Source organism: Ornithodoros turicata, unplaced genomic scaffold (genome assembly GCF_037126465.1).
Source record: "Ornithodoros turicata isolate Travis unplaced genomic scaffold, ASM3712646v1 Chromosome11, whole genome shotgun sequence".
NCBI lineage: Eukaryota > Metazoa > Arthropoda > Arachnida > Ixodida > Argasidae > Ornithodoros > Ornithodoros turicata.
This window is the reverse complement of record NW_026999295.1, coordinates 593,462-612,630: the sequence shown is the minus strand read 5'-3', so window position 1 is coordinate 612,630 and position 19,169 is coordinate 593,462. Positions and strand designations below refer to the sequence as shown.

The following is a 19,169-nucleotide window of genomic DNA, read 5'->3' as shown; positions in this document are numbered from 1 at the left end:
CCAAGTCACCCGTTCCATCAAATGACGCTATATTGACAGTAAGGAATAAACGACTGACCTCCAATCAAACCCCAAGGAATAAATGAGTCTGAGAAGGCGCGACCAGGTAAAGCCTTCCACAAGCCTTATCGGTTTTTGCTGCAGAAACGTAGGAATAAAGCTAGTTACAGGCGTTTGTGTCAAAACAGGCACTAACGCAGAGATAGAGTGTGGCAACCACATCAGTCTGATAACGACACCGGAGGGAACCGGTCGGGACCGTGGGGGCGTTCCCCGATGGATTTAAAAGCCGCACAAAAAGGGAAGAGGGGCAGTTGGTTTTGCTGGGTGCAAGCCGAAGGTCTGATTCTGTCTGAACGTAAAATAAACTTGGTATGTTGGTTTGAATCTCTGTTGTGCTGCTTGTTCCTTCGCGCACGGAACGGACGGGCTGACGCCCCGAGGTTGTGGGAACTTAGGTTTCCACAACTGGCGCCCAACGTTTGGGGTCCGAGCTCGTCTGTTCCGTGCCGGGGAACACGCGGCACGGTTAGTAGTGTATAGTAGTTGTTGTAGTTTGCAGTTGTTGCGGTTAGTTTTCTGGGTGTGTGTTCTTGCGTGTGTTTTTTTTTGTTTGTTTTTGAGTTTTTCAGCTCCCACCCGGTGGACGAGCCCTCGGAGCTGATGGCTCACAAGGCGAAGGTGCCCGCGCCGCAGTCAGACGCCATCGCAACGGCAGAACTCCTGTCACGCATGACGGAGTTGTGCTCGTTGGTGGTTCAACGCCTGGATGCCGGGTCGGTTTCGCCGCCGCAGGCACAAGCACCTCTACGACTCAACTTACCGGTGCCTACCTTCTCAGGTTACACCGATAAGAAGTCCGTTGCCGATTTCCTGGATGACCTCACCGCCTATCAGACGGGTATGGGAATTTCGGACGAAGTCCTAGTCCAACGCATCCTGCAGGTTGCTTTGGTCGGAGACGCCGCCCGCTGGCTTCGGTTGCAATCGGAGTTTACGTCCTTTCAGGACTTCCAGGAGCGGTTCAAAAACGAATTTCTTCCCCCGGATTACGAATACCGTGTCCTAGAGGAATTGCATAAGCGTACTCAACATCCTGAGGAAAGCTTATCTGAATTCGTTCGGGCATTGCAGGATCTGTACAGCAGAGCGGATCCCACTGCTACGGAAGAGCAGCGCGTCGCACGGGCGATCCGTCAGTGCCACCCGCGCTTCCAGCCCTACTTAAGAGCCCATCGCTTTAAAACCCTTGAGGCGTTGGCCCAGGAGGCTCGTTCAATACAAGGCGACCTCCTGGCAGAGCTTGAATATCGGCCCCCTCCGCCCCCGGAACTAGCGTTGGAACCGCGCTGCGCGTGGTCCGGAGGAGCCGCCTCGGTCGAACGCCTGCATGCAACAGGTTTGGGTGACAACCCCCGTAATTTATACAATGCGAAGTCATCCCACCGAGCCCTAGATCCCTTCCTCTATGACCAGAGGACGATCCCCGCAGGAACGAGCCTTGACAGACCCGTCCCGCCCCGAAGTCGCGGTCAACCTGGCCTTTCAGCTAGCGAAACCCCACGGCAGTGGGAGCGGCACCATCCTGCGCCCCCGCAGCCACGAGCGCCCAACGGCTGTTGGAATTGCGGCAGCCCTGACCATTTTCGTCGGGAATGCCCGCGACAAAGACCAAACACCAGTAATGTGCCATCGGGAAACGGTCGCAGCCGGCGTCCATGAATGCTCGCTCAACGACGTCGGCAAGTTGCGAAGAAAGCGAGCAGACGGTTACTATCCGTGGCCTTCATCAGTCAAAAACTAGCTTTGCAAGCGGTAAGGTAACGCAAAGAGATGCTTTGGCTCCTCTTGCTTTTTCTGTCCGAGATTACATCGAGGATAAGGAACCAAACATCGCCGTTCGAATTTTGGGTAAAGATTACATCGCCCTTATCGACACGGGAGCTACGCTTTCCCTTATCGGGGATAGTGTTTACGAACATTGCATATCACGGCATGTGGAATTGCAATCCACAGATGTCACTCTTCGTCTTGCTTCCAATGACGCCGTTCCAGCACAGGCAGCAGTTGTGCTCTGGGTACGTTTGGATGGTAGACGACGAAAGCAGCGCTTCGTGCACCTTCCTGGCCTGGCAGTCCCTGTTATCCTGGGCAGAGACTTCATCATCCGGCAGAAGTTTGTGCTGGACCTGCCCAATGGAGGATACGTGTACCACGGCTCGTCGGGATTTTTCCGCTTCGCCGCAGCACAGGAACACTGCACAGCACAGCAAGCTGTGGCAGCGTCCGTTGAAACGTCTGGGCTGCCGACTGTCTTGGGGTCATTCCATGGTCCCGAGGAGCAACGCCGTCAGCTTGAACAAGTACTGCGGCAGTTTGACGGAATCTTTACAGAAAAACCGGGTAAGTCGTCCGTGTTACAGCATAGCATAGACACCGGTAACGCTAGACCCTGGCGTTGTAATCCGAGACCATTGAGTGTGCATAAGCGTGCTTTATTAGACGCTGCTCTTGACGAAATGCTCCAAACCGGTGCAGTTCAAAGGTCTCAGAGCCCTTGGGCATTTCCTGTTGTTCTGGCTCCGAAACGTGATGGTACGGCTAGGTTATGCGTCGACTACCGTCGACTCAACGCAGTAACTGTAAGGGATTCTTACCCATTCCCGTCCATTGAGTCAATCTTGTATTCCCTGGGCAACGCAACTGTGTTTTCAACGCTTGATTGTAGCAGAGGATTTTTGCAAATCCAAGTTGCCCCGGAGGATGTCCCAAAAACAGCCTTTACGTGTCATAGAGGTTTGTTTGAATTTGTACGAATGCCTTTCGGACTGTCTAATTCACCCGCCAGTTTCCAGCGGTTGGTGGATACAGTGTTGGGAAATGCGAAGTACAATTTCGCAATGGCATACATGGATGATGTCGTAGTGTTTTCTAGAAATTTTCAGGAACACTTGGAACACCTGTCAATCGTCCTTGCAAGGATCAACGAAGCGGGCATAACGATCAACCCCCGCAAGGTGCAGCTGGCATCGTCTAGGATCGGCCTTCTCGGCTTTGTGGTGGACGGAGGGACCATCCGTCCTAACGACGACAAGCTAAAGGCGATCACGGACTTTCCGGTTCCCGGTAACGTCAAAGCCTTGCAGCGCTTCCTAGGTATGGTCGGTTTTTACAGACAATTCATTCCGAATTGTGCCGAGCTAGCGCAGCCGCTTAACTAGTTGTTGCGCAAGGACACGCGCTGGAATTGGGGAGAAGAGCAGGAACGATCATTTCGAGCTCTATCACAAGCAATCGCTGATACGGCTAAGCTTTATCTGCCCGACCTTAACAGACCATTTGTTGTGCAAACAGATGCAAGCGATTATGGTGTTGGCGCAGTTCTCTTGCAGGAACATGACGCTACTCTTTGTCCAGTGGCTTTTGCAAGTCGCACGCTGAATCCGGCTGAACGGAACTACTCCGTGACGGAAAAGGAGTGCTTGGCGATCATCTTCGCTTTCAGGAAGTTCGACTTTTACCTGGACGGCAGTACCTTCACTGTTCAGACTGACCACCAGGCACTTTCTTGGCTGCAGCGGCTCCATAACCCGTCTGGACGACTTGCCAGGTGGGCCCTGATGCTACAAGGCTACTCCTTCAACGTGGAGTACAGGCGGGGCTCAACGAACGTCGTAGCAGACGCGCTGTCCCGTGCGCCTCTACCGGAGGGGGAAGAGGAAGGCACCGAGGCACCTTCTCAACTTCTGGCAGCAGCACAGGTGACACGAGACGTATCTTCGTCTTGGGGCACGGTGGTGAGCAGAGAGCAGCTCCTAGACGCTCAGAGAGCGGACGGCCTTTGTCAGCGGGTGTCGCAGTGGGTAGCTGAGCAAGACTCGGCGGACACCGGAACGACCGACGGACGGCACGACTCCTATCTGCTGGGCGAGGATGGCATCCTGTTCAGATACATACCCCAAGGCGGATGAGGACGACTGCTCATACCCGTTCAGAGTCGTGGTGCCACGGAAGTTGCGTAAGTCTTTCATACGTTACTTTCATGACTCGGCCTTGGCAGGTCACAGCAGCGGCAGGAAAACTCATGAAAAGTTGTGTCGTGTTGCGACATGGCCAGGAATGAGGCAGGATGTAACAAAGTATGTTCGTACTTGTCCCGTATGCCAGAGAGCGAAACCTCGTGGTGGTTTACCCCCTGGGCGCTTACAGCCTGTTCAGAGCAATAGACCCTGGCAGATAGTTGCTTGTGATGTGATGGGACCATTTCCCCGTAGTCCTAGAGGTAACCAGTATCTGTTCGTGGTTACTGATCATTTCACGAAATGGGTTGAGCTGTTTCCTCTCAGGACACTCACTTCCCAGAGAGTGTGGGAAAAGTTACTCGACACCTTTTGCCGGTTCGGGTTTCCCGCACAGCTGATCACCGACAACGCAACCTACTTTACAAGTAAGGTGTTCTCAGATTCTTGCGCTGTCTTAGGCATTCAGCATAAGAAGACTTCCCGGTATCACCCTCAGGCTAACATTACCGAACGTGTTAATCGGAACCTGAAAATGATGTTGGTTGCTTTTACTAGCCAGCACCACCGTGATTGGGATCTTCGCCTGGCTGAACTGGCGTTCGCTACGCGGACGACGGTCAACAGGTCTACAGGATTCACCCCGGCGTTCCTGAACTTGGGACGAGAGCCCCCTTTTCCTGTGGAGAATGCTCTGGGCCTCCGGGATGGTGCTACCCGGCCTCCTTATTCAAGGTTTCCTGAGGACCTCCGGAGTCGACTGGACGATGCAGCCCGGACGGCTCGGGAGAACCTGGACGTCGCAAGGTTGGACCAGGCTCGCCAGTGAGTCACTCCATATGAAGCGATCCAATCGTGGCGCTCGACCCCCGTGGATTTCTATGTGAATTTTTTTACCGGTCGGAGTAAATGAGAAACCGACGCCCGAGAAGTATTTTTGCTGAATTACGCGGCGTTCCTGCGTTACGTGGCGCCAAACTCCGAGGATCGCCCTGAAACCATGTTATCTTTGACGGCTTCTGTAAGGAAAACGGGAAAAGGTATTTTGTGTGTGTAAACCTCACTGCAGCCGCAAAAGGCCCTTCGTTCATCCTGAACCCGACAAAACAAAAGCTAGCGTGTTTGTGGTACCTCACGGCTAACGCAATCATGCCGCTTTTTTACACGTCTTTGACATTTTCTGCTGACTCACTGCCTTCACCGAGAGACATGAAAATTACCAGCCTTGTTGCCCGGGACATGAGGCTTATTTGTAAAAAAAATTGGCTCTCACGATAGTCGAGCAAAGTGAGAAATAATTCGTGAAATACGCGAATTTTTGAAAATTCGTCATATTGGAACGGAAAAGAAAACATGTGGCCAACGATGTACGAATGTTCTGTAAACGGTGAAATATACGTCCGTCCCTCCACTTCAACATATAAAAAAATCTCAGGGGTACTTTTTGTTGTTTTTTTGCAATGATTTTTTAAATATGACACGTGTTGAAACTCGTATGTGAAGAAAAAGAGGAGCTGGTGGCCAGCTGACGTGCATGCACTTTTCACTTCTTTTAGTTAACCGAATTGCGTGGTCTCGCTCACTTGTTCTGATTAAAGCTATTACTTAGACCCGCTTTCAGTCCTTCTCTTCTTCACAACATGGTTACGAGAAACGAGCATCCGTGGCTGTTATGTCACCGAGGTCACAAATATACAGTCAGATACACATTTAAGGCATTCTTTTATTTGAAATATATCAATATTATGCAATGCAATCAAGGAACACACGCTATGACAACAATTAGACACCCATCAATGACCATACTTCACTCAGTTCAAATCAGTGACACAGGACGGTGGTGGACTTAGTGTTCAGTCTTCTTGGTGCTGTACACCTTGTACCGGAGAGATGCCGACACTACACGTACTCGCACTTGCGCTGTGGTAGGGGCTCGAAGTAACGGAAGTCTCGAGTACCCGGAATAGCCTTCGCTAGCTGGTAGCGAGGCGCCAACACGTCCTGCTCCTGCGACACATCAGCAGACGACACCCACATAGGCACTATGTTCCGCAAATTTCTTTGCGCCCACCAGAAAACATCACGTGGTGTCAATATTTGACGGTCGAAGGGTCTCTGAAGGCTAGCTTTTGCCGCCAGCCGTTTCACGGTTCCTCCAATACCGTCACAGGGTCCTTTTCCATGTGAAGTACCAAAGAAGTTCCATACCCCTTGGACGCCAAAGTCAGCTTCGTAAAAACACAGGTTGATAAAGTTCTTCTTGTTTTTATATTGGGAAGCAGCACCATCAGAAAAATAATGCAACTTCTTAATGTGGCGGTGAGCAGTCAAGAATTGTTCTAGGAACATTTTTTGAAACAGATGAACAGAGGCGTTGTCATGGGTTAAGGAATCCGATATGAAAACGTACGACCCATTTTGCAGTGTTTCATTTCCCGGTTCCTTAAAGTGCACTACAATCGAATGTAGTGTCGCCTGCGAAGTGTTCCAATACAATGACTGGGGGGAATTTTGCGCAAGAAAACTGTAGTCCTCAGAGAAGTCCAGCTGCACCACCGCTTCATCTTCAGGAAGGTTATCTTTTAGCTGTTTTAAGTAAAGCGATTGCGATGAGCTTATGAAGTGATGCTTCTTTAGGGTCTGGAGGGCACTCAGAAGGTTCTGGCTGAATTCTTCCGTTGGTACCACAAAGGTACGAAGCGCTGAGCGCTCACCAGGCACCCATTGTTGAAATGTTACTGTGTCACAAAATTCCGATATTCGCGCCATGTTGACATCCAAGATTTGCTGAACCGTTGATAACCCCGGGCACTGAGCACAGTGGTCAAGCATACAATCCTCTGAGTCCAGGCGACACACCATTAGTCCGAGAAGTTCTTTGTAGTTCTCTTCGATCCCTGCTGCACGAAGCATCATCTTTATATTCTGATGGTAGCTGCAAACACAAACCGAGTGCGTTCCAGGATCTCCCGCCAGGACGCACCACGGTGGTCTCAGGGCTGCGAATGTGGAAAACCCAGCTTTCATCGTTGGATTGTTTGACTTCCATATCTCGAAGGCCTCCCTTAGGCCAGTCAGCACCAGCCGCTTTTGATGTCCCTTCAAGACGTCCTTCTTCCCGGGCATGCAGTACGATATAAAATCATCCTCGTAGAACTGACGGATGTTCTCTTTAGTATCATCTCTTAGTGCTGGCCTTCCCCTCGAGCTGGTGGGTTCAGTGAGGATTCCCGCGTTTGTCCTGATGTCCTTTGCTTTGCGCACCATACGGTCCGACGCCCCAAAATAGTTCATAGTGTGCTGTCTTGACCATGATAATGGAGCCAAAGTCAATATCATCACTTTTCTGGAAGTGTTTTCTTCAGTCGCAAACCTTTCCTTCAGGTTCTCGAGCAAGGTTTTGTAATGTTCCACGACTACATGGCACCCTGTTCCTGAGGTGGACGGTTCGTTTAATGCCACTCCCAGCGTTGTCTCTAGAGCTTTCCTTGCTTTACATTCAATTTTTCGCAGCTTCGCTTGCGCGTAGCTCTGTCTTCGGGCTGCTGACCTCTTTAACGTCACCGGAGTTTCTCCAAAGAAGTTCCAAGGATTCATTAAGGAGATGTAGATCATCCTGCTCCGTTTCCCTTCTTGTGTGGGACTTGGGGGCGGATCTGCTTCAGTTGGATTGTCCTCATACTGATATTTCGTGCACTCCATATAGCATATTGGACACAATCTGTCGCCGGGAGTAAGTTTAAACTGTGTAGTGGGCTTCGCCAGAGCCGAGGATATTATTTTAGTCCCGTGAACGTTCTTCTTGTGTTTCTCGAAGGGATCCACGCAACATTTCGATGCCAACTTATCCGTGTACTTGCGAATACAGAGGAGGTAGTGGTCTCTGCAAACTGCTGCAATTGAAGAAGGTAGCCGCTTTGCGCGAGCAGAAATGAGGTACTGCTCTTCTTCAGCTAAGTCGTCGAACTTCGTCACGGATGGGGTACGCACGTACTGATGGCATCCTTTTGGACCGAATGAGCAAATTGTAGTGTCACTCACTTCTGGTGGCGTAGATGCAGAATCCATGGCCAGGCATACCAGTACCGTCCACAACACACGCGGCCAATATGAGTCCCGCAGAGGTACGATGTAAGTGTAGTCGGTGGGCTTCACCAGTGCAGTGTTGCGCACAAACTGACGGACACATGAAAGCTGTAGGCAGCTGGACTAGACAAGGTCCTTTAGCAAATGTCGGTAGGATAACTTTGTTGGACCGTCACATGTGTTGCCTTTATAACCGGCGTCTTTTGATCTCACGGCCGCCAGTGCTTGTTTTTGTATCGAAAACACGGAAACAAATCTTGTCACGACATTGAGTTTTAAGAGGATTTGAGGATTTATTGCAAAGCACATACACACACAAAGAAAAAGAGTGAGAAAGGGGAAGTTCAGCCAACCGTCATTATCGCATTGGAGCGAGCGCAGATACTGGTGCGCCTTATCTCCTCACCGGAAGCCGTCTAATGGGATACAGGTGTTTGTGTCGTTATTGCCTGCATACTGTTGCGATCCGTCTTCAAAGGGAGACCAAACGAAAACCAAAGCACCACTCGGACAAGGCACAACCAGCATAACCAAGAGTATAGGCGTAAAAATCGAATTGTTCGTAATCGTGACGTGAAACACGCCATAATACGGCGCACAAGGGTTGAAAGCCTACAAATTGCACACACACACACACACAAAAAAAAACAAATAAAGAAATAAAATCAAATAAAATACACTTCGACTTCCCCCGTTGAAGACTTTGCATAATAGTGATATAGTTCTATATACGTATCTGACTGTATATTTGTTATAACAGCCACGCGGCAGCAGGATGCTCGCTTCTTGTAACCATGTCATATTAAAAAAATCATTGCAAAAAAACAACAAAAAGTACCCCTGAGATTTTTTCATATGTTGAAGTGGAGGGACCGACGTATATATTACCGTTGACAGAACGTTCGTACATCGTTGGCCACATGTTTTCTTTTGCGTTCCAATATGACGAATTTTCAAAAATTCGCATATTTCACGAATTATTTCTCACTTTGCCCGACTATCCTGAGAGCCAATTTTTTTTACAAATATGCCTCATGTCCCGGGCAACAAGGCTAGTAATTTTCTCTCGGTGGAGGCAGTGAGTCAGCAGAAAATGTCAAAGACGTGTAAAAAAGCGGCATGATTGCGTTAGCCGTGAGGTACCACAAACACGCTAGCTTTTGTTTTGTCGGGTTCAGGATGAACGAAGGGCCTTTTGCGGCTGCAGTGAGGTTTACAGACACAAAATACCTTTTCCCGTTTTCCTTACAGAAGCCGTCAAAGATAACATGGTTTCAGGGCGATCCTCGGAGTTTGGCGCCACGTAACGCAGGAACGCCGCGTAATTCAGCAAAAATACTTTTCGGGCGTCGGTTTCTCATTTACTCCGACCGGTAAAAAAATTCACATCGAAATCCACGGGGGTCGAGCGCCACGATTGGATCGCTTCATATGGAATGACTCCAGTACAACCGTGGACGTCGGAACCTCGCCTACAGCGTCGGTGACCTCGTCCTTCGACGGACTCACCCGCTAAGTGATGCGTCACGAGGCTTTGCAGCTTCACTCGCAGATAGGTGGGATGGCCCCTTCGAGGTAAGTGCGTGCTCCTCCGGCCTCACTTACAGGCTTCGTCGCTGCGACACCGGCGAAGAGACTGGGCCAGTTCACATCTCGGACCTGAAGTCTTACCACCTCAGAGACCCTGACTGAGAGGAGCCCGATTTGCAACCTGCCTCCCTCCAGGACCCGGATCCCGTTCCAGGACCTGCGTCCAGCCGCTACAACTTGCGTCCCCGCAGGCGGCGCATGTAGCTGCCACTATCTCCATCGCTAAGCATAGTGCTTGTGATTTAGTGCTTTATTAGTGCGATTTCTGTTGCACAGTTTTCTGCTGTTTTGGGAAGTGCCCTTCGGGCGCTTACGGCTTGGGGATGCCCTCTTACCGTGTTTCCTGTACATCTTTTCGTAGGCATCACGCGGCGGTCTTCGGCACTCTCGACAAGGCGACGACCTGCCGAATCCTCCAGACCACGGGATGCACTCGTGCCTTCAGGCGGACACGGCCGCTCCAGCGGCAGGCTTCGTCGGACAGAGTCTTCCCCTCAGCACCACTCTGTCTCGACATGGACTGTAGTCGCCAATGGCCAACCCGTCTCATGGGCTTCACGTACTCGGTGGAACAACCAGCCCCGACCCTTAAGGGGAGATGACCTAACCCGTACTCCGGTTCCGTTCCGAGGGTTGACGCTGGCCGAGCGCCACCCGGCTGATCCACTCCAGCCGCTGACCACGGAGGAGAGAAGGCTGCTTTGCCCAACGTGCCAAGTCCTTGAAGTCCACAGGGCAACTCATCGCAGAGGGCCCCTCCATCAAGCTCGCACCGAGGCCGCTCGCACCGCTGGTGATCTAAGTTCTGCCCTGGCCACAATCTGGCGTCTCAAGCCAGAACTTCTCGCTGAGTCGGGGCCCTCCCGACAACGCAAATCCCACCTCAGACGGCGCAGGCACCTCTCTCTACTGAAGACATCCTTCTTTACCTCCCCGAGGACCTGATGTCTGTGTAAGCTAAAAGGAGGGGGAGTGTGGCAACCACATCAGTCTGATAACGACACCGGAGGGAACCGGTCGGGACCGTGGGGGCGTTCCCCGATGGATTTAAAAGCCGCACAAAAAGGGAAGAGGGGCAGTTGGTTTTGCTGGGTGGCAAGCCGAAGGTCTGATTCTGTCTGAACGTAAAATAAACTTGGTATGTTGGTTTGAATCTCTGTTGTGCTGCTTGCTTCCTCGCGCACGGAACGGACGGGCTGACGCCCCGAGGTTGTGGGAACGTAGGTTTCCACAAGAGTTCCACATCAAAATTCGGCATTTTTGCGGCATATAGACATGACACGCTTTAGCCTCGCCATTTAAAAATAAAGGACGAAAAAAGTGTTTCGTCTCCCAAGCCATTCTTCTGCTGTAACCTTTGCGAGTCACTGCACTAAGGCGGGGGAAACGCGACGGGTGAATTGGGGGCTGCGGAGATGAGCCGGTTGTTTCGTGCCGGGGGAATCGGGACGGGGGAGTTTAAATTCGGGGAATCGTGCACCACCCAAAAATGTGGATTTCGTTCACTAAAATGACTTGGACAGACATCGAAATTCGTTGAGTTTGTGTGGTAAATAGTGATGTCGGACTTTTAACCACGGCATATCATTGTACGAAGCAATCGAGCATTGTCGTTGGTTTTCCTTGTTTCGCGAACGTGAATTTGGGTTCCAGAAAAGACGGTTGCTCATTGTGTGGGCGGAAATAATTGTGCAGCGGTCGCTTGATCGATTTTTCTTATTGGTTCACGTGGAGCGTTGATGAAAAAAAGAAAATAATAATGATAAAAAGAAAAATAGATCGATCGATGAAAGAGAGAAAGAGAAGAGCAAAGAAAGCTGCAGTTCTAAATGCCGTTATCCTGAGGAACATTTATCTGTGTGTAATCCGCTTGCTCGCTGTTTCAACATTACGAACATTACAGGGCAGTCCTGTTGAACGTTACTGGAATGTTTGTAAAATCGACCTTCTACTAACCGTAAATATACGATGGACTCTCGTTAGTCTCATGAGTAAGTTGACTGAGTAAGCACAAACCCGGCCAAATTGACGTTTCATGTGAAGCTAATAAACTCATCTCACTCTCTATACGCGCACTGCAAAAAGAAGAGGGTTGTTAGTCTCGGTGTGCTTTTTCTTTACATTACACGGGCCGCGACAATGCTCAGACGATAACCCCTTTACGAACAGCTAAGTAAGCTTTTGTTCTGGTCTCCAAGGTCATGCCCTAAGTCAGCGGTCCATGAAAGTAAAGAGGAGAAAGGAGCCAGCAGTACGTGTGCATGCGCACCGCTTGCTCGGCGATAGGATACGGTCCGCGCGGTTTTCCTTTCGCGTCACCAGATGGCAACACAGAATGATGTGTTTCACTGGGTTTTCAGTTGGTGTTTACGCGTACTCACATTTCATGCTTTTTTATAAAAACGAAAAGTGGTAGACATATAAATTTGGTGTCTACGATTCCTGAACTTCCGATTCGGGAAGTTTTTTTTTTTTTTTTTTCGAAATGGCTATAGAAGTTTAATAAAAACCTGTCCAAAGAGGGAGGAGAAAAATTGTGTATTTTTTTCGTAACGGCGCCGTAAAATACGTGCGACATGTATCAAAAATGCATTAACGTTATCCGATTCACCTCGTCTTCCTCTTGATAGTGAAACCACCCGCGTTAAAATTTGCGTGGTGGTTACCGAGAAAAAGCATAAAATATGTTCTATATAGGAAATACATTGGGACGGAGATCTGATATGCCCTCTTAAACACCCTCAATTAGATTCTGCATTTCTGTAATTGCCGCTGACTGCAACAGTGTAACAGCGAGAAGTCGGATGATCGTTGTACTTCATGTCAAGAAGAATGTGATAGTGATGACGCGTTCTTGAAGTGCCTTGAGTGTACATTTCTGTATCATGATGGAAAATGCTCCGACGTATCCGAGCAGACATACCGCAAAATGACTTCTGACAAGAGCAAATGGAGATGTGCTACGTGCGTCACAGCTAAGGCTCGCAGCAACCAAAAACAAAAAGAACCAGATTGCACTATGAATTCCATCCAAGAGCAATTACCTAGCGGGAAAAGCAATATTTGCGAAACGCTGGGCCGACATCTGCTTCTAACCTAAAAGTTGTCGGGCGAAGCTTGCAAAAAAAAGCTTGAGCCAAGGTTGGGGATTGACAATGACCTCACTCGGGCCGACACACACACATTGGTCGGCACAAGCTCGTGCCAATGTAGAGGGCCGACCTGACAGATGTAGGGCCGATATCTGGCCAATAAGGAACCAAGCTTGGGTACTGATTGGGTAAACGTGGGCCCTACAATGGCCCATGGAACAACACCTGTGCATTGGCCAGCCACGGCCCATTGCCAAAAAATGCATGGCCCAACTATTAAGCAGCGCGCCGCACCATGCAGCTTTGGCTGCCCCCCCCCCCCCAAGGAGAAAAACAATGCAGGCAAAATGCCGGGCCGGCGTGTGCTTCCGACCTATAAGTCGTTAGGCCGTCCTTGCAAAAAAGCTTGTTTCTTGATACGGATCTGTACCCTGGCCAATGATTTGCCAAGAATTGGCCAGCCTGCATTGTGCCAAGTTAGTCCAAAGCCGTCCTGTGGCGTCGCTCGTATTCATACTCAATTGTCTCGCGGCGTAGGGTAACGGCGTAGGGGGAGAATCATAAAAGCTCGCAATATGCCCGAGATCACTAGAATAAAACAGCTCACAATAAAGAAAAAAAATTGCATTTCTTTCCTGGGGAAGAACAGCAGGTACTATACATAGGTTTGTCTCGCGAGCTTCCACAAATTCGAGAGTCCTGCTCGCGTGTGAGTCAAAATGAAGCGTGAGGTGTATAAGTTTAATTGGACGCGTACACAAACAACACTGAAATCAGGAATTGCTTGTCGTATTAGCTCACCATGAATATAATGTCTCTGTTTCTTACTGCTCTTGGTTCGAGACAATCACTTGACCAATCGAAAGTTGAACTTATGCAGTGCTACACCATTCCGCGTTTCCCTCTCCCCAAGGCAACATACCGAGATTGAACCAAGCGTGGCAAGAGCTTGGCTGCCATGCTTGGCAAGTGCTTGGCCAACGAGCTCGTTTCTTTGTACAGATCTGCCCCCTAGCCGGAGGCTTGCCAAACATCGCTCTGCCTATCACTATGCAACATTGCGCCAACGTTGGCTGGCCGAAAGAGTCGTTGGCCTACCGTCATCCGACTTTTTGCCCACCGTCAAAGCGTCTTTTCTTTCTTTCTCGTTTCGAGTAGCAGATGTGCCATAACTGTGAGCCTTGTTTGTCTCGCTGACATCAAAACGAACGTGGATATACTACTAACAATGAAGTCCACTGTTGACAACATCGAAACAGCAGTCGAGATGCTGTCAACTAAGCATGATGACATTCTAGACAAAGTATGAGAACAAGGAAATGAAATTCAGGATGTCAAACGACGTCTAACTGTGCTAGAATGGCAAGGCACAAACGAGGAAGTGAGCACGTGCTGAAGTGAACAATCTAGATCAGTACAATAGAAGAAACAACATAGAAATTCACGGTATAGAAGAGACAGAGAAAGAAGATCTCCTCGGAAAGGTAAATACGATTGCTTCCGCTCTCGACCTACCACTTCTTATCACGGAGAATATTGAGGCAATACATCGTCTGCCTGCTAAGCCGAACAAAACACCACCTATCATAGTAAGGTTTGTAAACCGATTACACAGAGATATTTGGGTGTCACGAAGAAACAAACTAAGGCCACTGAGCCACATGAAATCAGTGTATGTCCAAGAAAACCTTACAGAGCAGGTCGGGAGGCTGATCTGGCTCGCGCGCATGAAGGCTAAAGAAAAATCCTATTCCTTCGTTCGGACATCACGTGGTAACATTTTCGTTAGAAAGAGTGACGGACAGCCTTCCATACGAATTGATTCACCTGCTGACCTAGATAAAATAAAATGACATGCATAACAGTGGTTCCCACCTTTCGCAAGAATTCCTGATTTTTCATCTTTTTCTTGTAATGAATCAGCCCTGTTATCTGTCCACAAGCGAGATAGCTATGCAATCAAGTTCACAGATGCTAAACTGTGTACATTTGAACGCGCAATCTGTACGTAATAAATCAGATGAGCAATAGAGATATTCCTTTATTCCTTTCGAATTTTCCTGTGAAAATAAGCGTAGTGATGCTTACGGAGACATGGTGTCGAGGGCCTTTTGATTATATTAGCCACGTGGAATATGACCATTTTTACCTGAATCGGGAAAATAAACGAGGTGGCGGTGTTGCCATACTTGCGGATAAAAATCTGAACTGCGAAATATTGGAACAAGTTCCATTACTACCTGCGATTATGAAATTGTGAGCTTAAAAAGTCGTAAAAGCATATACAGTGTCGTATATCGCCCACCTCAAAGGGACCTGTCACCACTTCTCAGTGTATTAGAAACATTGTTTGAGAGTTTTCATCAAGAAAAATGTACGCTGGTATTGGGTGGAGATTTCAACATGGACATGCTTGAGTCATCCAAACCACAAAGGGAATTTTCCAATATGTTACGTTCACACGATATGCACAACGTTATAGATATACCGACAAGGGTGACGACCAATTCATGCACGCTTTTGGATTTATTTGTGACAAACTCTCCCCCAGAACTTGTGTCGTGCAGAGGAGTGGTGACTGGTGAGTGCTGCCATTAGCGACCATGTCCTTAAAATTGAGACAAAGGCACAGTCTTAAAAATGAGACCTGGACTAGATCTATGACCGAGAAGGACCTTAGGACATTTGAGGCTCTCATACACTCATCAGACTGGAGCCAATCCTAAATATAGCGATCCCGAAGATGTATATAACGTATTCCGGAAAAAGTTATTAGACTGCTACAATGCAGCGTTCCCGTTTCGTAAGCAGGTGCGAACTAGAAAAGCAAGGAAGCCGTGGATGACAATGGAACCCATGCGTGCATAGGCGCCGACTGCGTGGGGTGGGGGGGGGCTTGGGGGCCTGAGCCCCCCCCCCCCCGGAACTTTCCCAGGGGGGGTCAGGCCCCCTCCGCGGAGTCTGCCCAGCTGACACTCAAGATGAAAGTTTCGAGGGATATCCTAAGAATCGCGTGTTTCATGCGAGTGATCATGAAAGTCCTGTAAATATTTGCCTCACAACGTCGCAACACGGAATGAATTCCAGACACCCTGCCCGACCTCTGTGCATGAAAGGGGGGGATTGTGCCCTCGCCCCCTCCGGCAGATTGAAAACTTTCTGCCTATGCATGCGTGCATTAAAAAACCGAAACGACAAATACAAGACGTTTTTAAGAACGAGACTCCAGGAGCACTTGCAGCAACTCTAAAATCAGGCGAGCAAAGGAGGACTACTATGGTAGACTGTTCACTGATACTAATGACGCACGAGTAACATGGCAGAAACTGAATAGTGCGCGGCAGCTCGGCCTCGAAGATACCAAGTAGTGTCTTATTTAGCGACGAGAAGTAAGTGAAGATGAGCTGGCCATTGAGTTTAACACTTATTTTACGTCAATTGCAAGGAATAGCCCCCAGCCTAATCCCACAGTTATAAACGAGACAATCGCGATGTCTCGAAACAAATGATGCGATGCGAAACAAACAACACGAACTATTTTTCAAGATTTCTCCAAGGCCTTTGACCTTGTCTTGTCAAAACTAGAGCACTACGGATTGAGTGCGGGGCCTACCATTAAGCCTTATCGCGTCATACTTACAAAATAGAACGCAGCAAGTAGTGCTGGGAGGAGCCGTGCTGAGGCTCTTAGTGTATCCACAGGTGTGCCACAAGGTAGCGTTCGATCTCGGACCATTATTCTTCAATTTGTATGTTAACGACATAGGTAAAATATCAAACACGGCAAAATTCATTCTGTACGTCGACGACACGACAATACTTATCGCAGGACGGACCCCTGAGGAACTATTAAAAGAGGGAAATGATATCTTATTTGAAATAAATAAATGGGCCGAAAACAATTCACTTCGAATAAACCCGACAAAAACCAAGGCAGTTATGTTCAGGGCAAAGAACAAGCCCTTAGCCGCAATTCCCAACTTATATTTGGACAATTGCCATATCGAAATTGTTGATAAAATAAAGTTTCTGTATGTAATTATTCTAAAATATGTGTGTTTTTTTACGTCTTCTTATGCATCATACTAGTCCTTTGAACCTTTCTGCATTGTAATACTTGTAAAACTGTGTTTTTCATGTGTACTGCATATGCAGTGTATGCATGAAGGTAGGAGAGCAAGGAGGGGCACCTAGCGCGTTTCTCTACGGGAGCGAGCGTGTCGGGTCGGCGGAGCTGCGCAAAGCATTGTGGGATGGTCTTGCCCAGCGGAAACATGGCAGCTTCCATGTCTAGGTGCTCTAGGTGACATGCATAGTTGAGTACAAGAGCAGCACCTTCCTGAACGGGAGTAAATTTTGGTGTCGAAAGAAAGTTCGAAGAGTTTTAGTTGTGAACGCACAACCTGGTTTCTTCGGAGAAGTGACTCTAAATGCCCTTTTGAGATGGTTTTCAGCCAAATGACATGTGAGCCGGGCCCTGTGAACGTATTTTTATTCGCTCGGCCCTTGATAATACGATTCCGTTGTACCATATTTGTTGCAGCATTTCATCTTGAGTATGCTAATACAGTGTAGCACCAGTACATCTCAACGTTGAGCCACATTTGGACAACATAAGGGTTCTCGTTCGATATGCATCATATCAACTGGATGTTTGAGGAAGATACTTTCGATGCTCTTTCGACATCAGTCAAGCGACGACCATCTGAAGCCTTATTAAAATCACAATTGTGCCTTGCAGTGATTTGTTCAAATCGCGATGTGATGTATCGTACATATCAAGCATCCTAAATTATTTACAATCTGCTCCAACAATAAATCGAAATACGTCTATAGCATCAAGTGAAACTATCACGAAGTAGCACACAAACAAAACGTTGATGATAACGTAAGCTTTCGTACAACAATATCCAGATGTAGGTAAATACAACAAGGCTCCAGTGGGATACTTGGGTATCATTAAGATCGAGGCAGCACAACAAACTTGTTGAACTTAGGTGAAGTGCTGACAGAACAAATAGGTGCCTTGAAATGGTTCTCCTGTATTACGCTTGCAACTTCAAGCACTCTACTAACAAAATGGGAGATGTAATGTACATAAACGAGTAAAAGGTGAAAAAAAAACTTAGCAGTTGTCATGATCATTGTCCCTTGAATAACGTCAGCTTCGTAAACATCTGGCGACACCTTTGTAAGTGACGACTTGCTGTCGCAGACTTTGTGGCATGATGAAGGCGGACATCTAAATACTTATGCGCTATGCATTTTATAAGATGGAAATATGGTTCTCTAGCGGCTCATGTTCGAGCACATGATTGTCGTTAAGCACTGAGAAAACATCTGTCGTGATAATGCCAGCCATTACATCCATCAACATTTTCTTCAGCAGCCCTGTTGCCGACAATAAATCGCGTCTGAGGCTGAGGTAAGCATTGTTGACCTGAACACTTTCTCTGGCACACACGGATGACGTCCTGTGAAGGATACACTAGCCAGCTCATACTTTTCTGACGAATTAGCGAGTGTTCAGGAAGACCTGCTGCTGGCACAGATAGTGCTTCCACACACGTCTCACATTTCAAGCATTTTTGGATGTAGCGAACTACAAATCCAGCTATGTATTTGACAATTGTGTCAGCGAACAGCGATAGTTCTGTGGGGTCTTGTAGATTGTCATGGTCAGGGATTCGAAATGTGCTTTCTTCACCGCTTTAACTTATTTATCGTCTGCTTGCTGACCAGTTGATGACTTCTTCGGAACGGGGCTGTACCCCACAGGAGACGTCTAAGATGCTTATGTTTTCCAGGGGTAAGCGGTTACCAGTTGAAGCTGCACCAATCTCGTTGTGAATGATCAGTCTCTTGAAAGCCGATGCTAACTGTCGAGCTGTAGGATTGTTATTGCATGCTTCGTGAGCACGGATTGCTCCACAAAAGAGCTCCAAGTGGTCTTGGCTCGCTTTATATGCCTGCAGGTACCGAATCTTCGATGTCTTCAACAAGGTTTTCGTAGAGTTGCAATATCCTGCGATGACAGATGAGGAACCCTACAAATCCCCTTTTCCTGTTGGTGGTTACTAATAGCTGTCCTGTGTCAGATGTTCGTAGTGCCTCCAGGTACGAGGATGCTTCATTGAGGAAAGTCCGGGCTCGTGAAATGTTCTCTGCACAAAGAGGCTTCTTCCAAGAGTGCTGTCGAATGATTCTGGAGTTCAGAATGTCGAAAACACTGTTGATGACACGGAGGAACTTCTCTGTTGGCTCTGTATCACTGAAACCTGGTAGAGACACTTGACGACAGTGCTGCAATGCATCTCCTACTGATGCACTCAGCAGCTGAGCAGCTAGTCGCACCTTCATGGGCTGTTTCTGCCACTGCAAG

The 19,169-nt window shown here is 48.4% G+C and overlaps 1 protein-coding gene across 1 annotated transcript; it reads left to right on the top strand.

Annotated features, from left to right (window-relative positions):
* The first annotated feature begins 342 nt into the window (after window positions 1-342).
* LOC135371417 (uncharacterized) lies at window positions 343-4,827 on the top strand. Its single transcript, XM_064605476.1, has 2 exons — window positions 343-776; window positions 842-4,827. Exons 1-2 carry the CDS (start codon window positions 770-772, stop codon window positions 1,720-1,722), a joined length of 888 nt encoding a protein of 295 aa, XP_064461546.1. The 5' UTR covers window positions 343-769; the 3' UTR covers window positions 1,723-4,827.
* Window positions 4,828-19,169: the final 14,342 nt, after the last annotated feature.